At 41.6% G+C, this 27,143-nt stretch overlaps 1 protein-coding gene across 1 annotated transcript in view; it reads right to left on the bottom strand.

The window, feature by feature from the left end:
- GPATCH8 (G patch domain containing 8) overlaps positions 1-24,524 on the bottom strand; it is a gene marked incomplete at its 3' end in the record, with an annotated part of 39,005 nt that extends 14,481 nt beyond the window's left edge. Inside the window, exons 1-4 of the mRNA XM_009584157.1 lie at positions 24,456-24,524; positions 16,262-16,334; positions 3,496-3,563; positions 2,915-3,001 (exon numbers count right to left, since the gene is read on the bottom strand). Of these exons, the coding sequence (XP_009582452.1) occupies positions 2,915-3,001; positions 3,496-3,522 (114 nt within the window). The remainder of the gene's footprint in view (positions 1-2,914; positions 3,002-3,495; positions 3,564-16,261; positions 16,335-24,455) is intronic.
- Between the last annotated feature and the right edge of the window lie 2,619 nt (positions 24,525-27,143).

Raw genomic sequence — 27,143 nt, 5'->3', positions numbered from 1 at the left:
AGGGCACAGCCACAGCCAATGCAGACCTGGGGGGGCTCAGCAGCCGGGGGGGGGGGCTCTGAAACGCACCTGATGCTGAGACACACACTAATCTCAGGGCTAAGCAACTTCTTCCTTTAGCCAGGTCGTTTCAATTACAATCCCACTGGCAAAATTAATAAAACATCGCCACGCTTTAAAAGCAAGCTGGGGAAGGTTTACCTTAACAAGATGGAAGCACTTACACTGATGCATGCAAAAAAAAAAAAGCTACAAATGCTGTATTACAAAGTACGCTGTACTAACATCAGCATACCCCATATAACTATTTACCATACGCATTTCAACTGGAATAAAGAGAAATTATATAAGAAAAAATAGCCTAACATTTGAGAAAAAAACACACTTAAGAGTTTAAGTTTCTGTCTTCAGTACAATCTTCTTATGGGAAATTTCCTTGCATTAGCAAGAGGAGCTAGCAAACATTTAAAAAAGATATACTATGAAAGCTTTTTTTCTTTTTATTTATCTTGTTCAAGGCAATATGGTTTATCTCCCAGTTACCACATCAAAATTACATTAAAATAATATTGCTGAGCATGTTTTCTATAATGCAAAACTCATGTAAAAAATTCCAACACCCGAGGGGGTCGAAATCTGAAAAATTCTACTGCTAAAAGGTTGGGGTTTTTTTTCAATTTAAAGCACTGTTCACCTTCTAAATAAAAAAATCTATTTCATGTTCCCGCTTCCATCTATTACCGGAGGCCCTTGTTAAGAAGAAGAAAAAAGATCAACAAAACTAGAGGTTTGAGCCTGAAGCAGGTCCCCAGGAAGACAAGAAAGGAAAACAGAGCAGCGTGAGATCCACAGAACAATGACATTTAAGGTTCCTCTGAAACCCTGAACAAGCTTCCTGCACCATGTGTAGTTTTTTTTTTTTCAGAAAGCATCCTGTGGCTAAACAATGAAAACACAGCCATTTGAGTGTTCAGAATCTATACAAAAGAAGGGAATTAAAGAACATTTCTTGCTTGCTTCTTGGTTGCAGAGTTATCTGAAATTCCACTGAGACTCACTGAATGGCTAATCAGGACGCGGCCACAGTTAGCAATTACATAATGGACTCCTGCGGAGCAATGAACAAAATTACGCTTGCAGAGATTTTCACAGATTAATACAGAAATTCAAGAGCCTAACGATAAAGCATGCTAATAAAAACACATCGGAGTTGGGAGAGACTGCTACTGCTCCCAGAGTTCCTGAAAAAAAAAATCTGTGCTGAATAATGCCAGGAAGACAAAACAGTCTGAGAGCAATGCACTTTCAACTGCATTTGAAAAGACAATTGCAAAACCCAAGAACTTTACCATAAATCGCATTGCAGACCTGAGACAAAACATCATTACATGCAATTCACACAAGTGCTCCTACCAACCACTCTGAAACGAAGAAATACTTTGTACTCGACAGCTGCTGTCTGAAGATGCCCAGCATCGCAGCTGGGGGTTTGCTGCAGAAAGGGATCCAGGCTTTCGGCCACACGCTGCCCGAGAATGGCCAACGTCACGGCCAAGCCTTCCCTTTGCAGTGTGTGAGCAGCATGCCGCCCAGCAGGAGATTAAAAACAACAAAAAGGAGAAACATCTTCGAGGAGAACGTGCACCTGGACGTAGAGGAACTGTTCAGCACCGGCTGCATAAGCCCCATTTAAGAGCACACTTGTACTTTAAAGTGTGCCAGAAGAGATCATTAACTGTGTTCAGCTCCAAACTAATAATTAGCTTGAAAAGTAATTACAATGGCTTTTATTTTTAAATGAACAAATATACCAGCAATTGACTTGCCAAGCAAGTCAAGGTCTCAACTTAAGGGAAGGGGAAAAAAAAAAAAAATATCAGGAAGGGAGGCTATAAATTTTTGTAGCTGAATAAGCTGCCTGCAGTATTAACTGGTGAACCGGTTGAAATGGAATTTTAGATTTGCCACGGTTATGTTTAATTTTAATGGAATTGAAACTACTTTTCCATTATTCCTCAAAGAATTAAGATTTATGCAAAACTGGCACTTCATTCTAATGTCTAGGGCTTCTTCAACCCCGGTAACTTCTCAAATCTCAGGTCAATTAAACAAGCAGGCTTTCCTAAGACTTGATGTACTTTACATCAAGTAAAGTAAACCAAAGAGTGGATTAAAGGACCAGCAAAGACCATGTCTCCACAGAGAACTCAGTTACAGCTAATCCAAGTATGCTCCAACACATCATGCTCAATGCCAACACGATGGCCCATTTTTATCATTAAAAAGATAAGTCTTTGGCTTACAAAAAACCCCACAGGTTTTGTAAACCCTAAGGAAATACAGAATATATATTTTTTTTTTTAATGTTGCCTGAGAAATTCTTCCAAAGAGATACAGCCCATCAATTTCTCAGAACTGGAGCCAATGTCCTACCTTTTCAAAGCAAGCAGGATTTATGGAACAATATGATAATGCATTATTTACTGCTTGCTCAGTAACAACAGGAGATCTACTCCACTTCCAGCTGATAACTGCCCATCTAACATTTGCGTCTGCAGATTTTGCACTGACAACGTGGCAGGTTCACTAGGAAAATTTGGCAGCCCTGGGTCTAGGGAAGGAAGTGTCCTGCTTACCCTAGGACTGTTCTTTCCAGAACAGAAGCAAAGCACACAGAGAAAGCCCTGCTGCTATCCTGTAGCTCTTCAGCAGCTAAACAAACATCAAGGTTAATTCCAGGATGTGAATAACCAGTTTGTTAGAATATAAATAATCTCAAAAATGGCAGAAAGCAAGAATGCTTAATTCTTACTACCATTACCACAGCCTAATGAGAAAGGCTCTGTCCTACCAGAACAAATCCTTTCCCATTCAGCCCACGGGAACTTTGATGTTAATGCCCCCGTTTCAATACCTTGTATTTCTGCCTCAGCTCCTCGGTGTCTTCTTTCTCCACCTCCAGTACACGCCTCCGCTCAGTGGCATCTTCGGCGTAGTCGAGCTTTTTAAAAAAAAAAAAAAAAAAAAGAGAGAGATGCAATTCGTCCGATAAATACTTTGCACTAGTGAGACTGCCAGAATGTGTAATTTTAAAAAGACAAGGTTTGAAACAGAATCTTTGCATATTATACTTCACTTTCCCTCTTCTGTCATCCCACAGTGTAACCCACACACAAAATAGTTCATTAATCCTTCTGAGGTGGAGGCTCCCGGCAGGCCCATCCACTGCCGGCAGTAGCCTCAGCTTTGCGGAAGTGAAATTGCAAAGCCCAGGAATTTCGGACAGCATCCAGACCTCAGAACTCAGGTACCCATGGGTAAACAGAGTACGTATTTTGAGGCAAAGTGTTTTCTTACTGTGTTGATTTAAGAGCAAGTTTTTCTTTACCTTTGATGCACAAATTCTCACTTTTATATTTCTTGCCTATCAACTCCCCGAGAGCCATGCAAGGATTGACAGGGTGCAGGGCAGGAGCCAGAGCCAGGCGAGCTTACCTCCATTTCCATCCGCCCCATGCCCATGACATCGTACTTGACGACGATAGGGATGGGATCTGTCCTCCCTGTAAGAGGAACACACACACAGGCGGTCAGCAGCCGGTCCGTCGCCACAGCTCGCTTTACACATTGGGTTTGGGTGGTTAGAGATCTTGCCTTGGAGTGCAGAGACCAGAAAGCTACAGTGAACCAAACACAAGCCATTCTCACAGCTTACAGCCAAACCTGCTTCTCAGCTCCAAACCCGTTACAGTTAAATGCACCTTCAGTACTGATAAATGGTATTTTCTGAACATTAACTGGTCACGTAAAACATACTCGTGGTTAATGTTCAACCATGACAAGTCCTAGGGCAGGGCTGTTAACAGGACTTGAGAAATTAACGTTCGCCTCAATGCCTCCGCATCAGGCAAGCCATTCTCCTCATCTTCTGATACAAGTGAAAAAGCTATTAAATACATTTTACTGCTCTACCACATTAATAATTGATTAGGACTTTCCGGTAAAAGATGTGGAAGCCTCCCTCCCGCCAACTTTTGTCCCTTCCCAAGAGTAAGGAAAGCTGACTGAGAAGCGTGGCACAGAAGCCAAACTTCTTTCATCCAAAAGGACCGTCCAGCCCAGGCCAGGTGGTCAAGCACCTGCCTCCCCAGCTCCTGCGGAGAGATGCTCTAGCACTCGCTGTGTCATCTGTAAGCTGTGAAAAGGACTAGTTGCGAAGAAAATTGACTTTGAACTAATCAAACTATGCTGGAGATTTTTTTTTTTTTTAAAAAAAACATATCTTTAATCCACTCATAACCAGCCAAACAAAGCAAAATGGGGCAGACAAGCACTTTACTACCACAGCTTTTTTTTTTAATTATTATTATTTTTATTTTTACATCACAACTCGCGCTGTTCGTTGTGATGTAAGCCCACTGAAAAAGTACTTACCTTATCCGGTGCATACCTTGAGTAAAAAAACAGAATGTTTACTTCCCTTATTATTGCTCTTGTTTTGGTGTAAACAACTGTTTTGTTATACACACATACACATATATTATACCTTTGGGCTAAAAGATCTACAGGTTTTAATCATGCCAAAAATTTTCCATTGCCATCCACATGCGCAAAAGTTTAAAGTCTTTAAAACTGCCTCAGAAAACCTGTATAGGCATCGACTTCTCTCTTCTCCAATATCAGCTTTCTCTAACTCCTGCAAAAGCGACAGTCCACAGATCTCGGACTCCACAGAATCCTCAAAGGGAACCTACTCTGGTCAGACTTGTGTCTTTCGAACTCTTAAAGTACAGAGGCATGTGTTTTTCTTTCAGAAACAAGTCCATTTAATTAATCGCTTTATGATTTTGTTTATACGCCCATAAATTTGACAGGCATATATCCACCAAGTCCAAAAACAGTTTATCACACTGATCCAAAATAGTATTTTGAATTGAGCTTTCGTTTGTTCTCTGTTTGAAAATGTTTCTCTTACGCCCAATGGTATAATAAAGTAAGCAGTGACTGCAATTTTTAGCAAAAGGACCAAATTAAAGACAGGTTATAAAAATGACTTCCTAAATGCAATATCACTTTCATAACGTCTCAGCCAGGGATTTACTGGTAAGTGGTGAACCCAAATGGAATGGCTGGCAGCAAGTGCCAACAATTTATATTAATTTTTTTTTTCAAGCTTTTTTCTTTTTGGTTTGGTTGGGTTTTTTTGTTTTGTTTTTGGGTTTTTTTGTTTGTTTGTTTCTCCAGCAATCGAGATCTTTTGATGCAGCCTCATTGCCCTGGTAAACCCCTGCATACAAACAATGCATCAGTACTTTTGCCTTCTAAGGCAGTCAAAGTTTTTTGGTTTTCTTTTTTTGTTTCAAAATCTATTTAGAAATTGCAGTAGCAAGTGCTAGTGCCCATCGTGTTGGGGAAAAATCAAGTTTGGACAGTATTAGAAATTTATGTTTAAACTGATTTTGGCAGTTCTAACACAAACAGAAACATCCCTTCTTAGCAATACCCTTTAATGAACAAGGATCAGACAAGTGTGCATAAAGAAAGGAAAGGAAAGGAAAATGAAAGACCAAGCAGAAGGATGATGGCTACAACAGAGAAAGTAAGCCTAACATATTGGTGCACTGATGACAAAAGGAGTAATTCAGTCTGAAAATAAAAAATTACCACTGCTAAGTTTACCATCACCACAACAAGTCCAGGATCATAACGCTGTAAAAAAGAAACACCATTTGTTAGGCAGAAACCATTAGGGGCAGAAAATAGGCCGTTTGTAGTAGGCAGGTAGGATGGGTTAAAAAAAAAAAAAAAAAAAATGAGGCTTCTTCCTCACCCCTCCACCCCATACCATGCTTTGCCCTGTGGAATCAGGGAGCGGGTAGATTTTGAGCAGTTGTTATTGGTGTTCAGAGCTGTGCTCGCAACCTGAAATTTTTGGGTGTTGGAAGAGGTTGAGCTCCTGGCGACGGCCCAATTTAAAAGAGGCACTGAGGCACACTTAAGCAGGCAGTTTAAAAAGGAAACAAATCAGGATCTTAAGACAATTACAAATATTCTGGGTCAAAAGGAGCTCTGTTTTCAGCTAAAAGGGGAATATTCAATGCGAAAAGCAATGCCTTTGTTTTAAACTTAACCATTATTTCATTAAGAATGAAACACCACAGCAGCCGGCTGGCACAGCCGCCCAGCGTGACATCCAGCCAACAAGTGCCAAGCCTGAGCACGTTGAGCACGTAACACGGCTCCGAGCAGCAGTGCCCATCCCCACCACCCAAACCACGGCTCTGTCCAGGGCAGCAGGACACGCTGCCGGGCAAAGCGCTGGGTCATCGGAGCCGGGGGAGCCTCGCTCCGTGTCCTCGGAAAGCCACTACGGCTGAGGGAAAGGAACGGGCTCCGTGTTGCCAAAGAGCCACCTCTCACCCTGCTGACTGCCAAGCGGGCTGGGCGGAAGATGGAGAACAGCCAAAGGGGAAAATGGGACTTTTTAAGTTAAGCTCTTTAAGTTCTCCTGTTAAAGAACTTCCTCAAGAAAATTTATTCCAGTGCATGACAACGGGATCTTTACCAGCATGTAAACGAGGTTCTCGGATGTTGTGGGACTCCCAGGTTTAGGGTTCCTACTGACCCTTTTCAGGTACACCGACATACTTTGAAGGGAAAAACTGAGCTTTCAAGAAAGGGCAAGAATTCCCACACTTCATGCCACTATGCAGGGTTGCAAGCACTGCCACATCGATAACTAAGCCCCCCCTACAGTAAATGCAGAACACAAAGCCGTGTCCGTGCCCTGTCCCCCTACAACCCAGAAAAATTATTTTCTTTCTGAACCAGGTCACAAACTCTTTCCTTTACAGACTGGTCACATTACAAGGGGAAAACCTCTGTGGAGAGGATAAAGCATAAACCTCAAGCGGGATGGGAAAAACAAACAGCTTACACGAGAGTCGCACCTTAGAAAATCCAATCTCTTAAAGTAAATGAAGTTTGTAATTATTTCCTTAATTCAGAAATTAAATGAGATTTCAAAACTGACCAGATATACTTGTTTTGCTTTCCTCTTCCCAAAAAAATGGGGAAACCTTTCTCCCAGCTTGTGAAAAATTGCTCACCCCCAAATGCGCCCCGACAGCCACCCCCCTTCTTAGAGCCCCGCGCCTGCCCAGAGACCGGCCAGCGGCAGGGAGGAAGCAGACGGCAGGCAGCACCTCACCAAGCAGGCTTCTCCAAATTCACTCCTTTTTAATTGCACGAAGTTATTGGATATGAGCAAATACTTTGCCAGCAGTGCTATAAATTAACAAATCTTGGGAAAAGAGTTAATCCTAACGCTTCGGGGCTTTAGTATCAGACACCAAGTCGTGCCGTATGCAGAGGATTATCATTTCGCAGTTGTCAGCTGCAAGGTACGTGCTCCGTCTCCGGACACAGCGGGAAGATGCTGCTCTGCTCTTCGGAACAGGACGCTGCAACAGATGGACCTGCCATCTGAGCCCGTCTAGAAATGCTGGCATTGTCAACACTAGTGCACATTTTATCTTTTTTTTTTTTTTTTTAAAAAACAGTTTTCATCAACAATTTGCAGATTCAGAAGAACTCCTCCCTCCAGCAATGTCTTGCACTGCAATAGATACAAGACATTTCGGAAGGTCTGTTTAAAGAGAGACAAATGAAAAACAGATGCACCCTCAAAATTATGCATTGACATAATTCAATCAAATATATTTCACTGTATCACTTATGCATAGCATGTAAGCACCAGAGAGGTAACAGAACAGCCTTAATCCTGCTCACTACGCTAACATCTTAATAGAAATTCCTCCCAGGTAGAAGCTTTGTGGGATGTAATCCTAGAGGACTGATTGATATCACACTCTTCATTGGAGGAGAATTTCATCAACTAAGCATCTCGAGAGGATACAAACAATGGGACATGAGCAGGATTTTTACTTATTCGCTATCTTTATTCTACAACCAAAACCAAAACCAGGGTAAGAGACAACCTTCTAGGAGATTTTAATTGCTCTTGGAAAGGGACTGCCGCAGAGATTAGAAACACGGCTGTGTGAAGGCAGCACTGGGGAGTTTCATGATCACATCACTGGATTTGCTCTGGTGAATAAGGGTCAGTTTGTTTAGTCACCTGCGGTACAAACCCCACTACGGGCTGTGAAAGGTGAATAGGTGCCTGGAGCTGGGTATCAATGCCCGCAGCAATGCACCACAGACACAGGGCGTGATCGCTATTCAACTACACCGGCTCTGTGCAGAGGGTGAGAGAGGGAGGAGTTTCATTTTCAAAGATTAGGATTTTGCAAGCTCTCAAAACTTTCCTGGGTCTACTGCATGTTTCGATAGCCCAATAGCTGTCACACTGAAAATTCAGACTCCTCATTCAGTACCTCAAGAGGGGAGAGATGAGGAATCTAATAATTTTTACAGGTGAACAAGCCTTGGCATGCTCCGTGGTGCTCCTTGCTAGCTAAAAATGAAGCTATGTTATCAAGCTTGTTCTGATCACTGCAAGAAGCAAACAAACAAACCTTTAAAAAGCAACCTTCTAACCTGGTCTCCTTTGGGAATTAGATTTGCAATCTAAACAGTCATCCTGTTTCTGTCAAATTTCTGTCAAATCAAGAGATTCAAATGAAGTCTGAAACATCTATCATCCTCAGCGACAAGCATCAAGTCCCAGTGAGGAAAAACCTCTTTCCAAGTACACAAAAACTGCACTGTGAACTCAATCCTTACTAAGCAGGAGAGAAATGACAAGCGAAAGACAAGTTGCAAACACCCCAGTCACATGGAAAACTTCAAACAGGACCTCAAAACTTCTTTTTTGTCACACAAGCCAAGGGTGACACTTGCAGAAAACCAAGCAGAGCTCCCTGAACTTCTCTAAGGGAAGGCATATAGCGGAGTCTGGGCCAAAAAACATCCTTCACCCAAATGATGATCGGTATTAAAGAACAACATGGAAGATGTTAGAGCAAGAACATAAATCTTGGTTGATCTAGAATAGAAGTCAGAGATAAGAGTCGCTGTCTTACTTCATCTCGGTAAGTGGAGAGGGCTAGAGAGCCCTGTGTGTTTTAATGCTACACTGCAAGAGCGGGGGCTGGTTGTGCATGGCCATGACTACTTGCTTCCCACACACACATCCTTCACAGTTTTATTAAACTGCTTTAACATTATATGAACACAAAGAGCAATAAAGCCTGACACTAAGCCAAAAGAAGGCCGTCTCTGTCACAATAAGCATGTGTCACTGAAAGAATAATGATTTCATTGACTACACACACTCAAGTAACCCATAAACTTATCACCCGTAATCGAAGGAAGGATCTTGCACATTCAAAAGCAAACAAGGGGGCAACTGCTTCCCCCAAAGGAGACCGAGGCATTAAGTAAACCCTTCCTTTAGGTCTGCGGTCTTGTGGATTTCGACATGGTAATGAAGATTGGTGTGATGATAGCAGCTTTCAAAGCCACATTACCCAGGTTTTTCAAAGCTAACTTCACATGAAAATATTAGTCTTAAAACTATTGCAATGATTTATGATGCAAGCACAAGCATGGAAACACTAGTCTATGCCAGAATTCAGGTTCCCATGAGGACATGTTAAGATACAAGTAGATAAGATTGTGTTCACATCTATTTCTTGGGTAAGACTGCCAAATCATTCCATAGTTAATGAATAAAGGCACTGTTAAATATTTTTATCTTTCTCTTCCATATTTTCTTGTATTTATTACAAAGCTTCAAAACCCAAAAAGAAATATAGCATTCCTCATTTCCTCGTGGTGTTTTTCTCAGATGCCCATTGTTCCATGTTCTCAAGGCCTGACAAACATCTACTCTGTCTGCCTTCGTGAGATCAGAGGATTTAACAAATGGAAAAATATATTAATATATTAGCTGTAAGCCATTTGGCAAACTGGTGACAGAGGGAGGATTCAAGACCTCTGGAATTTAAACTCTGAGTTTATTTCTCCAAGCCGCAGCTGCCAAGAGATCACATTTGCGACTGATCTCAGTTGCTCGAGTGGTTAAAACTCCGCTTATTACTCCCCACACGTCTAACGAAACCGGCATCCAGAAAACAGTGTGCATCACCCTCGGCCACCTGACACAGTCTTGGAATAGTGACTCTTACTGAGCTTGATCTCAGAAATGAAAATTATCACAGAGGCTGCCAGAGAACGGATATTTCCTGCCTTAGTCACAGGACCACTTCTTCACCTGCAGGCTCTCCTCCTCTCTGCACATCTTCTACCATTTCTTTCAGACCATTCCATTCTTTCACTCTACTCAGCCTTGATATAAAGAGAGAAAACAAGAGCTCGTCTGAACAGACTTAGTGAAGAACATGCCAAATAAGAACTGCATCGTAGTATAACTGAAGAGGGGAGGGGGGCCGGGAATGATGACTATATTTATCATCACAGAATTTGCAAGTCAGAGCAGAAATCCACTTGTGCTTTTTTTTAATTGAAAATCATGCAACAAAAATACAGTTAGATAGAAGAACTGAATTCTAGCATTTTCTAACAAATTTGACATATCTGACTTTACTACCTTGTTAGATATGCTCATGAAAGGATAAAAATAAAATCAAAGTTCTGTTATGCACACTTGTAACTGCTGCTGTCTATGTGTCACAGTACAAATTATACCGTGAGTTTGCAGCACACCTTGATCAACAGAAACAGTGCTGTCTTGACAATTTGTAAAGGGTTTATCGCTTTTAGCCTAAGTGGAAGAGAAGCAGCATGCAGGAAGGGGTTCACAGCTTTACACGGCACTGCCAAGAGCTCCCAGGACACTGAACATGGCTCTGATTGCAGGCAGCCTGCCTCCTCCATGGCAGCATGACATTCGTATTGCTGCTCTCCAGGAAGAGCCAACCAGCCTTTCAGAACAGTCATGCTGAAATGATGCCAAAACTTTGCTAAAAACATAAGAAAACAAAAGGAAGTTCTTACTAAATAGCAATAGGAATCAGGGGACAGAAGGCATTTCTTTTGGACCAAAGGCTAGAGGTAAAGCTACTACTACTTCAACTAACTGCTCCAAAAGGGACCTGCCTTTTCTAAACACAGCCACCTGCTGCTTCTATTTTCCAAAACGGAGATAACCCAAGTACTAGTACAAAACAGTATCCCACAAAGTGCTGCACCCACCTTGAAACTTAACTTAGTTTCACACCAAGCAACATTTTCATCACAACAATAATCAAGTGATGAAAGGGCTGCCTTAGTCCCCTACAGACAATCGAGGAGCAAACTTACATAAAGTTTCAAGGCTCAATTCCAGTTCTACATGAAAACTCCAAATTATCTAAACAATTTGATTCAACAACATAAATACTTAAGAGTAGCTACGCCATGACAAAAACACGTTGTCTGTTGCCACAGCAAAATACTAGATTCTGATTCACTTCTCAGAGATACCACAAAAGACCAGGATAATCCCAGTCTTAGGAATACTGTGGGAGCGTGAATTAAATCAATGCTTTTAAATGTATCACATTAAATGCACAATACACACTGTGTGTGAAGGGAGATAGCTGGTGCTACCGGGACACTTAACCGCTTTCTGTACAGGTGTTGGAGCAATTTTTAAAGTGTCAAGGCTGCAGTCAAACACATTTCCGTAAGAGAGGACTTTAAAAAGGAAAATCAAGAAAAGTGTGTTTAATAATTACAATTATTACCCAGTACCCATTCACAGGGCGACTAGCTAAGTATGAGTTCTACCTGTCCACCAAAGCTGGTCAATCCTTCCTGAGAGTCCCTTCCATGTGACTAGTAAACATCAGACAAACCTTCCTAACTGACCAGTCTGCACTCTCCAAACCACCTCTATTTGCAGCAAACCATCCCTTCAGGGCTGCCCACCCTCCCTCCCTCCACAGCTCCTGCTATGACAGAGGAAGCAGCCAGATAACCATGAGAACAGAAGGATGGCTGTGAATTAGCTCAGCAATATCAGAGATGGGGGCATTAAAGACCCCTTAAAGCCTGCCTGCCTGCTTTTAGCTATCAGGTCTACCCTGTCCAGATTTATCAGGTATTCCCCACCACACACACGCTGTAGTCCTCACCTCATCCCAGGGAGCCATCTAAAAACATCACCCAGTCTGAAATACTAGGCCATTTCATCCTGTCCCCTACATGTTATCCTCTTTCCAAGTGCATCAAATGAAGTCACATATTCCCATGTTTTCTGGCAAAGCCAGAATAGCCTTTTGTCTTTCCTAAGGATAGCGTTCACCTACTCTGTTCAGTTTTCCCTAGTCTAATTCAATGAGATTAAACTACTGGTTTTAGACTTGCACCTATACCTCTAGAGTACTATTACCTCATATTAAACACACAAATCCAAAAGAGAAAACAGAAATTTTCAGCACAATTTCTTTTTTAAACAAGAATTGTCAAAAAATTGGAAACACAGGGAAAATGTGACGAGCTTATAAAAATATTTTCAAATACATGATTAAAATTATACCACTTTTGCATGTCAATCTCTCAGTGCTTTTCATAATAATACTTTAACTTAATACGAAATACTTGTTCCAAGAGAAAGCATTAGAGTATTTGAATTCAAGATTTCACTCAGCCCTCTCATTCCCCTTCTGACTCTTATGTAACTCCTCTGATTTATTCACAATCCTCAGTCTCTTTTAGCACAGGACTTCACATGAAGGTCAGCCAGCATTTTTAACCACATCTTTTGCTAGTATTATTTTTTCAGTAGACCACAGATTTCTCGATTATCAGTTACACGTATTCCCCCCAAAAAGAAAATGGTCTACAACCATTTTCCAAATTTTCCCATTTGTTAGAGCACTACCATCACACAATCTCCACAGAAAAGTGGTTCCCCAAGCCATACTTTCCAGATTAAAAAAGTACCCTGTCAACTGGCAACCCCCTCTTCTGCTTTTTCATATTCATTGGCTGTTAGCAAGTTGAAACATCATTTCCAAATATAACACAAGTTGTCTGTGGGAAAAAATGTGAAAAACATCAGGAGAAGAGATGAGCAGAGGGACGACTCTGCTGAATTCATTATGAACTTCTCCGAACCAGTATTCTAGCACTCGCATGGTCAGAGACAACAGCACTATCCCTGTCTGATACTCCACTCAACACGCATCTAAAATAAAACAAAAGATGCAGATGCATTACAGTTAGAATAACAGCTCCTCTTATGACAGCTACGTCATTAAGGACATGGATTACTTGCTTTCTTATCCAAGTAGCTCAGCTCTTCCGCCAGCATGACAAAGACGCCTGGTTAACAAGAGTTACACCACAAGGCAGCGGCTCCAGTAGGTACAGAACTACTCTGCTGCTGAGATTTTGCAGAGAATGAGCCAATCTGCTGTGTACCTTTGTACTACAACAGCACATTTTTAACACCAGCAATCAGCAAGTGCGAATTTTAGGCTATTCCAGCTACCATCCAGAGGAACAGCTCAGCATGCTCACCGCTGGTTTATATCCACAGTGGGTAGTTAACGTGAGGGAAGCCATCACAACGGTACAGTCCTGCAGCGTGAAGTTCTTGCTGAACAACAACAACAACATAGCGGCCTTACTAAAAGAAAGTATTTATGACTGGCAAGTATAATGTAACGTAACTTTCAGATTCACCGAAACTAAAGAGGGAGCCTCAGTTCAGATGAGCATCTAGAATTAAAAGCTATATAACAAAAATAAGCACACCGAACTCATCAACTTCCTTTTAAACTAAAGCCAACCAGATGGAAAAAAGATTAATGCAGTATCAATTCCATATACATAACCCAAAATTTAGGTTTTTGAGTGTTGCAAAGGCCTTCTGCAGCCAAATGCAGGAGGTCAGATACCGTATCCACAGCTAAAGACTACTTGAAGTGGTTCTGCTTCTGCTGTACCTCTTAACCGTAGGCTGTTTAAGATTTTAGGCTCAAGCACAGCACAAAGCAAGTGGAGTTAACAACAGAGATACTCTGCATTTGCTATTCTTACATCTCTTTAGAAATCTCCCCTGGTCTTTTCTGAACAAGAAGGGAGCGTGGAAGAGGGGGATAACTTTCTTGTTTTGCTCTTCCATTCTCAGTGCACATCAAGTGACTTTACTCTTCAAAGCCCTGGAATAAGATTAAAATTGGATGCAAATGTTTCCTTCCTGGCAGCTTATATTTGGATTTTGGGACGATCTAAGATTCATATAAAAAGGTCACTGGATAATGAATTAAACACTCCCAATGCTACAGGCATTGATGTCTTTGTCGAGCAGAACTGGAGCAGCAGCACTCCTCCGCATCCTCTCCACCTCAGCCGGGGCTGTTTGTCTGTCTGTCAGATGGACAGGGCGCTGCTTCCCTTCCAAAAGGTGAAAGGCACTATACAGTTACTGCACGCTCTGCAAAGCCTACGTTAGGAAGGTTTCAGCACCTACCTGGGTTAAACTAGACAGGCTATTTTACATTTTAATAGAAATGTAGGAGGCACAGGAAAACCCTCACAGCCCGTACCCACGATTTGTCTATAGCTTCCAGACAGTTCAAATCACCAGAGCTTCAATAATACGTAAGAGATACGATACAAATTGAACGCTTCGAAATGCACAGTGGGAAAATCTAAATCTGGACAAGTATCCAAATGCAAATGCCTGATCAACCCCGCAGGCAGCCCTGGCTCGCTCGTCCTCAGGACACGGTGACACCACCCTCTTGCCTCAAACTCAAGACTGTACAGTCATCTGCTGTTTACTCCGTCACGTCAGTGCCTGCAACACCACACAGCACAGGGCCCCTCGGGGCTGTGCTTTTGAATCCGGCTGGGGCTGGGAGAGGGCTTTAGCTTCTTTCAAGTCTCCGTGTTTCCACACTGGTGATGCACAGAGCAATACAGGGCACCCAAAAGAGAAAACAGACCAAATTATACATCCAGTGAATGCCATGCCAAAGCAGAAGCCCAAGAGGTGACAACTACAACCAAGTCCTGAGCTTTGGCACCAGCACGGGACACGAGAGGACTGTAAGAGTGCCATGCATTAACCAGAGGATTTCAAATGAAACCATGTTAGAGGAAGCAAGAAGCATTAACCACCAACGCAGTCCTGTCTGAGAAGTTAGAGTGCCTTAGTCCAAGAGATTAATACGCATTCCCAGAGTTCAGAGAACTCATTACCTCTCGACAGTCCTCCAAGGCACAGAAATACTTATCTCTCTAATGGGCTCACTGTAGGGCCATGGAAGTCCAATTACAAGCTCCCAGTTCTTCAGACTAAGGGTATGGGAACACGAGTAAGTTACTCAGAGGAACTCGGGGCGCGCTTGAGTTTCAAACACTTCAAGAGGTTTCTACAGAAACTGTGCGAGCACACAGTCTCATGCCTGCTGTAAATACTGAGCACCTCACTCCCAGTATCACGGGCAGACACCGTATACGCAGGCAGTTCATGAGGAGTAACTGATAGGAAGCACTACCTTCAGTTTTTCTCAACCTAACAGGGTTGTGTGCTTTCACCCTGGCTAGGACTTCTGCAGAACAGGAACTACTGGCCAAGGGAACAGCTAAAGCCACCCACATGAACCGGGCAGCACTGGCTCAATTTAAATCACGGGATTTAGTGTGACAGGAAGAATTTAGGCTGGAGACAGCATGAGGACTAGGTGAATTGGTTCAACAACACTTCGGCGTCTCAAGGAGATTTGCTAAATCCCTGACAAATAGACTGCTGGGGAATAGAAATAAGTCAAGCCCGTGAAAGCCCTCTGGAGAAACTAGAAGTGAGCCTCTCCCATCCATGAGAACCTCTGCCACCACCTTCAGTCTTCAGTGGGCCCTTTTACTCGCCTTCTAATGGCTTCTGACACCACTGTGAAACATGCACACAGATCATCGTAACTAGCTTGTATTTTTAATTCTTTTAATATCAAAGCATCCAGCCAGCAGAATATCATTATAGTTTTAGAAGCTGCACAACTACCTGTTAGTAAGTAGGCAGTTAATTCACCTCCCTCCAAAAAGGCCAAACACGGTGATTCTTACACATACACAACACACACACATCATGTCTAACCTGTACCAATAAGTGAGGCAGCAGCTTCCACTTGCAAATTGCTAAACATGAAACTCAACAGTGCATTTGTTTGGATATATTAATAATGGAAAGAAAATCTAATCTAGGAACAAAAAGCAGAAATAATTTTGTTAAAGACTGAAGCTGGTGTTGAATGTTTCAGACACAAGCTACTGGACTTACCCTGCAGTGACTTTCCCAATCCCTGGCCCAGCTTCCACCCATGTTTCTGGAGTAAGCGGTGTCCAATATTATCCTGACAGACAGAACAGAGAAAACAAACCAAAAATATTCCAATAATATATTCTTCCCTTCCCGCTGACATTTAAACATGTGATGAGCAAGAGATTTTCTACATATATATGCATGCAAAAAAATGCTACTGAAAAGGCAATATATGCCCAATAAAAGGGAAAGACAAATGTCAAAAATTGCTGGCTAGAATTTTTCCAGGGGGATGGGGTATCAGGGACGGTCACTTTCTGATGGTGTGCTGGGCAACTTTTGTGCATCACGTTTAAAATAAATAATAAAAAAAAAAGCAATGTGGGAGAAAATAAAGTGTACCAATAAAAATTGACAGTAAAAAGCATAAAATCAAGCTATTTATACAATCATATCCATCACCTAAACAGCACCACTTAAGATTTTTTGTAAAGAAAATCTACAATGTGTTTAGTCATTTTGTTTGTGTGTCAGGCTTTTATAATACTGAGTAAGTTGTAAGTGCAAGACTGCCCCACCACTAGAAACCAAAACACAATCATAGCAAAATCCAGGCTAGACTTGATTGGGTTTTTTTATATATGTATATATATATATATAAACTAGCATGCAGCCAATATTAAAACTGAAAAAACAGTGAGGTTAGTAAAACAAAAAAAAAAAATCAATTAAATAAAATGAGCTCAAGCACAGACTGGGTGATGCATTTCACATGTAAACTAACAAAAATACTAAGATGTTAGAATGAAACAGGCCTAGCAATAAGTTAACAGCAAGGAACCATTAGTGCATGTAGGGGAAACAATAAGCATAATGTCTCATCTTCCTAAAAAAAAGCTATTTCGGAATAAGTGGAAAAGTACTGACGCAGCAATTAAGTGTCAGCTTTTGAAAACAGGACTGAGCAGGGCTCTGTGTTGTTCATTATGTTTTTATGCAAGATTTCCTCCCCCAAAGAACAAGAGTACTAACGGCACCCTTGTAACCATCTAAAGCTGACAGCTTATCCCTTATTGATCATTTTACCAGTTTACTAGCAGTGACCAACTGTCAACTCCTCAGAGAAGGACTCTCGGTTAGGACCGTGTTCACCTTCTAACCATAAAAAATAAAAATCAGGTATGTATTTGTTGATTATTAATTGTCATAAGGCAAACCATAACTCAAGATATTACAGATATCCTGAATTGTAACAGGCTGTGAATCCGTAACATTGGGTGGTACATGGAATATTAAAAAAAAAAAGATATATATGCTGCAGGTTTCTTTAATTAAATAACCAAGTCATCAACAGAAATCAGAATAGCGGTGGTTTTTTCACTCACTCCACATTGAAGAAAATGACCACACGGTTTGCAGAACTTTGGTGAATCAGCTTGAAAGACACAATCTTCCCAAAGATATTGGCTGCATGGATATATTTTTCCTCAAAAAGATTCTACCAAGTAAAAATTTAATTTTTTTTCTGATACATCAGTAAAGCAAGACATTTCGTCTCGCTGTATTTTTCAAGGCAACAGTGTATATCTTTCCCACTACCAGCTCTCCCCCAGGACCATAATTAGGGCTACATGGAAAAATAATTAAAAAAAAGGAGAAGTAAGGAAATGGCTGGTTATAAAAGCTTAAATCAGTATATGCAAAAAAAGGAAAAATGAACAAATATGGATTCCAACCACAAACACCATGGAGAAGACTATTGGTTTGAAAGCATAGGAAAACTTACCTGCAAACATATCTGCTGCAGACCGTTTCTCTAACGGCCACAACAACTGCACAGTCCTTCATGCAAAAGGGGCCTGAAGTTCAAAGGTTTTGTGGATAACGCACTAATTATTCTACCATTAGCACTGCAACTGTATCTGACAAAGGATTGTTGAATCCGATTTTAAAAGCCGGTGCTGACAAAAATGGCTGCATTTTCAAAAAAAGGACAAGGAGTACTTTGCAATCTTTTGCTAAGTGGAGATGAGACATTGTGCTGACTGTGTTGTGTTATGAATGCACTAAAATAAACAGACAGATGAAGCAGTATGCTATTTCCAAAAGCAGTGCAAGTGGAGTGAAAGCATTTCCATACGAACCTGGCTTTAAAAACTGGGCTGTCAAAAGAACAGTTAAATGTAACACAAAGTAAGAAACTGTCCAATCACTAATGGTAGTTTTTCTTTTGCTTTGTTTTCAATTCACTGCTTGCAAGTAATGTATTTATTAAAGAAGAGTGAAAGCATAAAATAAATTCAACAAGTCAAGACCAGCTGGGAGATTCAAGAGCGGTGTGTTGTGACTGACACAGTGAAGGGGTAAACAAATGTTAAAGGGAAAAAAGAAAAATTTAGAAGGGTTATACACATTAGCACCACTTTTACAAAACCACTCAAGAGGATGGTCGCAAGTTGTTTGACATAAATTGGAATTATGCCTGAACATTATCCTGTCTCGGTTCCCAGGAAGGGGGTGTTTTTCCTCACCCGATCACTTCCATTTGTTTGCTTAAGCAGTGAAACTACTTCCTAATTTTAAATATTACTGAATTGAAACGGAGCTTCTTCTGTTTCACTGAATAGGGAGAACAACCCCATGAGTTAATATTAACATTTGAGTTGGGACCTAGTCATTAGTCTCCTCACGACCATTTCTAGCCACATTCTACCTTCTTCCTCCATTTCAAATCACTATCACAGATCTCTCACAGAGGCAGACTGGCAGGACTGCTCTTCAGCGTAAATGCTGCCCTAAAAATTAAATTATGGAAGGCCAGGCTTGCTAGGCTCCCACTGAGGGCCGTCCTGCAAAGCCTGGCGGCCTGGGGAGTGGCCAGGGATATTAGGACCAAAATTTGACATGGGGCAGCAAATGTTGCAACAGCTGGTAGCTTTTTTTTAAATAGCATTTTTAAGTGAAAGTTCTGTAAAAGTGCGGACTCTCTCACGTAGAAAAGATGTCTTTTTTTTTTTTTTTTTTTTACACCAAATTTCCTGACGATGTCAAGAACGGTCATTCCTTTTGAATAAATTATCCTCACATTATAGCAATTTTCCTACAGGAGGAGTTGCAGCGACCTACCAAAAACACCAACAGGCCAACGAGGAAATCCCCCCGTTTCTCAGAGGAGAGCTGGCACAAGTCTCCTCACTTTCTTACGCTATTCTTTTGGAGCTCCTTGTGTTACAGCCACAATAAAAGTTATTGAGGCAGCCAAAATAAGTCTCCCAATAGGTGTTTGAGTGAGCAAGGAGCTCTCATTTACTGTCCAAACTACTCACAACAGCAGCGCTACCTGTCTGGGCAAACAGTCATGGAGACAACACTGGACACCAGGTTGCAGGATGCTCAGTGTAGGACAGAGTAGCTCGGCAGGGTCTTGATGGAACAATTTACACCTCCCAGCATTACCCTCACCACTTCAGAGCTATTCAGTAGTGATCATTTCTATTTACAGATGGGGAACTTTGCATTACAGATGAAGCGTAACTTTTCCAAAAGCGTGTAGGAAATGTAGAGGTCTTGACTTCACCAAACCATCACGGGAGTTGGCCAAGCTATTTTCGAAAATCTCATCCAAAGTAACCTTCTCCAACAGCTCCCCAATTCCCCATCCTGTGCCCTGCCAAGATGCCCTTGATTGCTTTCCACAGGTATCAGTGATTCCCGATACCAGGATATCCCCAGCACAAATTTCTGACGAAGGTCCTGGCCAATAGAAAAAAATTGGCATAGCATACAATGAAAAGATGCATACAAGAACTGAAAGGTTTTGATGATGTTGTATGTGGGATATAATCCGTAGTCGATGGATTGAGCTGCACTACGGATAAACCAAAACACCAGTTTTGCCTAATACAGGTTTTCCAGAAGATCCCCACGCCACCCCACATATCGTGTTCACATTGTTCATCGCTCAGCATCGGCAGGAACCATACGTCTCTTGAGTGGATTGTAAGCTGTGCTGACTGTGTATTGAGGAATCTATAAGCAAGGATCGGATGCTACTGGGTGAACCCATGCAAACAAGAGGTTGAAAAGATTCCCAAAACAAAACCTATAGCTCACTACAGATGACACAATGAAGACTAGAGAGAAAAGCCAAATAGTAATGCTACACCATTCAGCTTCAAGAAGCACATTATTTATAGCGCTGTCCACATATGGCTACTGCTAAATGTCAAATCAGCAGCCTCATCAAATTACACTTTGGAACTAGTGGAGTCCACAGATCTGTACAGATATACGGTGCGACAAAACCCAGCTTCAGCTCGTCCAGTCATCTACAACAGCCTGCGATCGTCAAACAACTACCAACTGAAGCCTGAAACCTTGTGTAGTTCAAGGACCTCCTCGTGTAACTGAGCAGAATTAGAGAGAGGGGGGAAAGGGACATTTGTTAGTTATGACAAGGACAAACTAACAAGCTCCAGAATAAGTGGGTAATATGCAGTCTCGCCTCCAACCTGCAACGGCGACAGCTTGGTTCGACTCCCTGACACTCTGCACACTGCCTGCACGGGGAAAGGGCTGCCGTCTTGTGTAGGCTCTAAGGGTGTATTGCTATCCCCTACTTGATCTGTACTGCTGGGACAAAGAAAACCATAAATTCACAGCAACAAGATTCAGTAAACAAGTAGAAATAAGGAATTAATGTGAAGGAAATCTGATTCTATTAAAGCTGGAATACTTTGTTACTTCCCATTCGAGTAGCTGAACTCAGTGCACTTAAAATATTTTAAAACAAATGCATGCAGCTTCTTGAATTTAAAAAAGGGTTAAGTGCTCTGATTTTTCAAGGACACCAGACACCAGTGGTTCCACTGACATGAACAGCCGGTGTAAATGCAGCATCTTTCAAAACAGAACAAAAAAAATGTTACGGGGTGGGGGGGGAAGGGGGAAATATCAGTATTTGCAGCTATGAAGAGTCCATTGATACGAAATATTTTCTTCAACTTAGTAATGGAAAATAGCTGGCTTCTCGTTTAGACTACGTACATCCACTAGCTCGTGTCAGCTCTCTTCTCCATAAATGTACTTTGGTTATAGTCGCATGTTTCAGTCCAGACATCTTTGGCCTAAACAAGCTGTGCAAAGCAGGATTTCCACAGGAACAAAAATACTAGTACGCTAATTGAGGACACGTTTCAACATTGTAATGATCTGTAGACTCCCAAACCTATTTTTCCAGCCACCTTTGAGTTGCATGCTGTAGCAGTACAGTCAGCACCTCTCAACAGATAATGCTGCAGAGATGGATCTCACTTAGCGGTGATTGTCAAATGCATATTTTAGGTGAAACCCTCTGCCCCTGGAATTTCCAAATGCAAGCTACCTTTAGACTTTAAAGCATTTTCATATCACTAAGATGTGAGAAGCTGCAAGAATCACATTTAAGAAAATATACTTAATACACTCTTCAGTCTGTAGAATAACCAAACTTTAAACTTTTAGCTGGAAAGTGCTTTGATCTGCTGTTGCTATAAACACCCTTCCTCGCACAAAGACATTTGTCATCCAAACTATTTCCATAATACGAAGCATAGGCTCTTACTCATTACTCTGCGCAGATTCCTTTTTAAAGGTCACTTGAATTGCTAACAGAGAACTGGTTAAGGATCATAAAACAATTTGTGAATAAATGTTAATATTGCAAATATTTAGACATGTGGTATTTGCAAATTATATACTTGTCCTTACTCCTTCCCTCTTAATTTCAGTTCAAGGATGTTACCCACTTCTAGGGGAGCAAACAGCATAAAATACAAGGCAGCAGAAAAAGCAGTACAAACACCTTTTTCCTAGTGAAAAATCTTGCAGGAGAGATACACCACTAAACTCTGACAAGAAAACCATTCCTTCTTTTAATGTGTGTAATTTGCCAATTTAAAAAGCACACAGGTCATTAATAGTGTGGAAGCAAAATCATTGTCAGGAACCGACAAAGTTATTTATACTTCCCAGCTACAGATTTTCTTTTAAGAATCAACAATGTACTTAATGAAGATGATGTGAAGATTAACTTTAAAAGAGACCGGTTTGTTTCTGACTGCAGTTTCTGACACCAGGCTTGTTCATGAGACAAAAAACCACCCCGTGCAGCAGCTGTAGATTTTAAGTTCTGGGACTAGCACATGAAGCCAGCTCAGGTGTGCTCCAACACAGACCACAGCTGATGTGACAATGCAGAACATACTCAGTTCTGTGACTCCTTCCAAGAGTTTAATGTCCCAGGCTAGGGGTCTTACACCTCAAATGCTTGTTCCTCTTATTACAGACAACAGAAGAGTGAAACAAACTGGATTTTGAAGTAAGAACAATTGGAGGTTTTAATTCTTTCTCCTCCCAAAGAGGTAAGCCATTCTCTTGTCCTCTCCATCAAGCTGTTTTCAAATTTAACCATAAGGCTGAACTGTACATATTAAAACCTACAAAAAGTTGTAAAGATTAGTAATGTACCGATATTTGGATGGTGTTATATATACGAATAAAATATTAAAGCCGTAATTGAATTTAATTTTTCTGCCGCAGTTCAACATTAATCAAACTGCCACGAAGTATTACATCTGCAGACCATCCAAGGTGCCCTGTGAGTCTGTGTGCCCGTGTTGTTGGGTCCAGTGTACTCATTCACATTTTATGTACTTCTGCAGGCATCGCGCCCTTCAGAACACCAAAGAGATGTAATCTGTGACCACTTCTATTCCTCTGTTTGGAAAAACATTTTCAGAAATCAGGTAACTATTCTAGTCTGTAAGTCATATCCTGAATTATTTTAAAATGCTAATTTCCAGTGTGGCACAGAGTAGGCTACCAGCAAGTATTTCTCATTATATTTACATAAGGACACAAGCTTGGTATTGTAATTAAAATCACCATATCCCAACGTAAGGTTGAAGTATTCAGGAGAACATTGAATACGAACTCCCATCTCTGCAGCATTATCTCATGCGTCATCAATTACTGCCATGCCTAAATCTAGCATCATGCCAGCACATTAAGACAGTAGGTACTATATGCAGTGTTCACTGGACCAGAAGAACAGAAATAAGAAGGGGGAAAGGAAACCCTAGAGAAGAAATTAAAAAAGGCAGACCGTGCAATACAAACCAGATCATGGCTGCTTAGCTAATATGGGCCAACTGCTGCGGAAGAAAAATGTCGAACACCCCAAGTTGTGTAAATTTTTTGTAAACATCTAACACGCACACAAACACACACAACACCAACCTACACATGAATGAAAAATATATATTGATCTTTTGCTAACACTAAGTTTCTTCTAAGTGCAGACTAACATGGAGAAACTTTAACAGAGAACTTAAATTATTAATAGGGAAAAGAAACGCTTGAGAAGTACTTTCTTAACAAAAATCTAGTCTTAATCAGAATACCACTAAGTGACCCTCCATTATTCACTACAAGTTTTCTCACTCTCATACTGAAACTGCAAATGAAACTTAGCTAGAGCTAAGTGCCAAACTTGGGTCTAGTTTAGGCTGAACAAGGTATTGTGTCTAAGACTAGCAGAAGATGCTTTGCAAAGAGAAAAATTTAAAAGCTCCAAAAAGCTTAAAAAGGTAAAACTAAACAAAACTTAATTTTTCCCCGTCTTATGGCTGGACTCTCCACACCTAATTCAACATAAAGCAATACTTTAAAGAAACTCACAGCGCAGTTTCAGATTCATGGGGAAGGACTGCTGTACTAATACTGTAATGCATCCGTGTTTCCGTACTGCCAGTGTCATTCTAACACTTTCTTTAATACACCAGTAGTTTTCCAAAAATATAAACTAAAAAAGGATCAAAATACATTCTACTACACTATTCCATCAGGTTCGCATATGAAGTAAACTGATTCTTCGACCAAAAGTATAAACACTTAACAAAATAAATATCTATGAATGAATGTATTATTTTAAATAATTTCTGAAATAGCACATTGAACTAAAATTTAGAGTCACCTATAGTTTTAGGAGAACTACTTAAAGATTAAATCCCAAGCCCACTTAATCTCAGCATGCAATTTACCACAAAAAATTACCCCTGTACTGACAAAAAGATGCCCACTCCTATCAAATTTGACTGCATTCACATCAAGTACCATCCGATCACGGCCTAATTTTTGGTGGGTTGATGATGCTGATAAGTATGTATCTTACCGATTCTATAGGCTTGTCTAGAGACGCTTGCTCTATCTCCAGGTGCCCTTCTTCGTATTGATCAAAGTGATTGCCCTGTAAGAGAAGATGACTGTTAGCTCTACGGCAGAGAACACATTTCCAAAAGTCTAGTTTCAAGATTCAGGTTTGTACACGGCATTGTATTTTATATAATTTTGCTAGCAAAACAAATGAACTTATTAAATACAGGCTCAATTCAGTATATAGGCTATAAGAACAAAAAAAAAATTATTCTAAAAACTAAGCCAATTTGATGATAATCATAAACTACAGAAGTTGGCAAAATATCAAACTTTTACAATGACAATATTTTGGGGTTTTTTTTCTTTAGAAAGTCTATGAAAATGCTGACCACAAGCACCAGTGCTGGCCTTAAAACCACACAAGACAAGAAACAGAAGGTATTGACCCCACCACCACTATAAAGGGGTTTTTTGTTGTCTTTTCTCTTTTAAGGAAGAGTAAGGCTTTTCTTGCAGCAGGAAATCCAAATTGCTTGAGGCATACATGTAATTTCACACACCTTAAGTCAACAAAAACCCACAGTGGTACCAAATGAAACCTCTCCCCGTGCCCACAGCACTTGTTCATGGTCTGAAGCAGCCCTTTCCTTGAATCTAGGCAGCTGCACAGTGAACTGTCAGCAGAAGCGATCCTCCAACATGCCAAAAAGCCGTTAGTTTCAATCCCGAGCAGTCCCCCGAGCCAGCTGACCACGCCGCCACACAAGCACATATGGTGGCACAAAGAATGCCAGGATGCACACACAGAACTGCTTATTCCAAACGTACCAGCTTAAAGCATTTGTGAGCACAGTTCCTAAAACTGCTACACAAAAAATGACAGGTCTGAGACCAAGAGATCACCTCGAATCCTGTGTTCAGTTTTGGGCCCCTCACCACAAGAAGGACATTGAGGTGCTGGAGCGTGTCCAGAGAAGGGCAACGAAGCTGGTGAAGGGCCTGGAGCACAAGTCTGATGAGGAGCGGCTGAGGGAACTGGGGCTGTTTAGCCTGGAGAAGAGGAGGCTGAGGGGAGACCTCATCGCGCTCTACAACTACCTGGAAGGAGGTTGGAGCGAGGTGGGGGTTGGTCTCTTCTCCCAAGTAACCAGCGATAGGACGAGAGGAAATGGCCTCAAGTTGCGCCAAGGGAGGTTTAGACTGGACATTAGGAAAAACTTCTTTCCTGAAAGAGTGGTCAGGCCTTGGAACAGGCTGCCCAGGGAAGTGGTGGAGTCCCCATCCCTGGAAGTATTTAAAAGACGTGTAGATGAGGCGCTTAGGGCCATGGTTTAGTGGGCATGGTGGTGTTGGGTTAACGGTTGGACTTGATGATCTTAGAGGTCTTTTCCAACCTTAATGATTCTATGATTCTATGATACACAGGGAAGTGCACTAATAAAGCCTGCAGATACTCACACAGCAAAGAAAACGCTACAAAGAAGGATAAATCCAAGCACCTTGCTTCCTCACACTCCCAGAGCAACCCCATGAAACATCTTTAGTCCTATAGTCTGGCCACGTATAATAATTAAAGTAGATAGGAAAATTAAATAGGATTGTTATTATGTAGTGTGCCCAGCCTCCACCAACGAACATCATACACACCTCCAGATTGCTCATTTCTGAACACGGCAACCTCTCCCCTGTCCAGCGGTGCCTTGTAAGCACAGCGCAACAACAGCCACTGGAGTAGAGACTAGAGCCGAGCAACCCTCCTAAAGCATCTGCAAGGCAAAATCCAATCTTCCCATGCTTTTGCCAAGACATTAAGCATACAGGGCTCATGAGCTAGGAAGGCAAATGGCAGTTTCTGTCCTCCAGAAAAACCATTGGTGCTGGAACGCCATCAGTGTGAATGGCCATTTCAGGAAAAAACAATTCTCTGTTGTAGCTCTGTTGTAATTTCCGAGGTTTCTGAAACCTCAAATTCCTGAAATTGCAAACATGGTGAACCATTTTTGGCCATTCAATAGGTCCATGGTGTAGCACTAATATCCACTATCGCTAGCACAGGCCTGGAAAGGAAAAAATCTGACTTTCTAGCTGCGAACTCAGAACCAAACAGGAAAGATGCCTACAGCTGAGATCAGCACAGAAGCCACCAAAGGGGTGGCTTTTCAGCGAGCTTTCCTACGTTCCCGGGGCACTGCTCAGTGTCACAGCCCTGTGAAACCCCAGGAGGTGCTAAGGCCTCAGCTGTCACCCACTATTCCTTTCCCAGGCCCCGCAGTGCCACTGAAATCTTTCTGGCTGCTCAGCGAACACCAAACACCCGGCAGTTTTTATTTCCATCCCAGCTCCGCAATTACTTTGAGCAGGAACACCTAGCACCACTGCCAAAAGAAACATGTTGTCACTCTCCTCCTTTCTACCGACACCAACTTTTTCTTCTGCAAGAATTTTAACGAAAGCCAGCATGCGAAAGAGCAAATTATAGTTGTAACGGACTGCCTGTTGGAATTTTACAAGCCAGGCACCAGCCTCCAAAAATCCTCTGGAACGAGCGTTCGTATCCAGTGATGCAAATCTGCAAGAGACCATCTTGACAAAAACCTGTTGCCAAGAGAACGTGCTTTGATGCTGGTGCCCCAACTGCCAGCCGATACATCATCTGCCGTCCACAGCGATAATTTGCCCAGGCCACGCTCTGCTCCCAGTAGTC

This window comes from Fulmarus glacialis, unplaced genomic scaffold (assembly GCF_000690835.1).
Source record: "Fulmarus glacialis isolate BGI_N327 unplaced genomic scaffold, ASM69083v1 scaffold26410, whole genome shotgun sequence".
NCBI classification, from domain to species: Eukaryota; Metazoa; Chordata; class Aves; order Procellariiformes; family Procellariidae; genus Fulmarus; species Fulmarus glacialis.
This window is presented reverse-complemented; position numbering and strand designations above follow the sequence as displayed.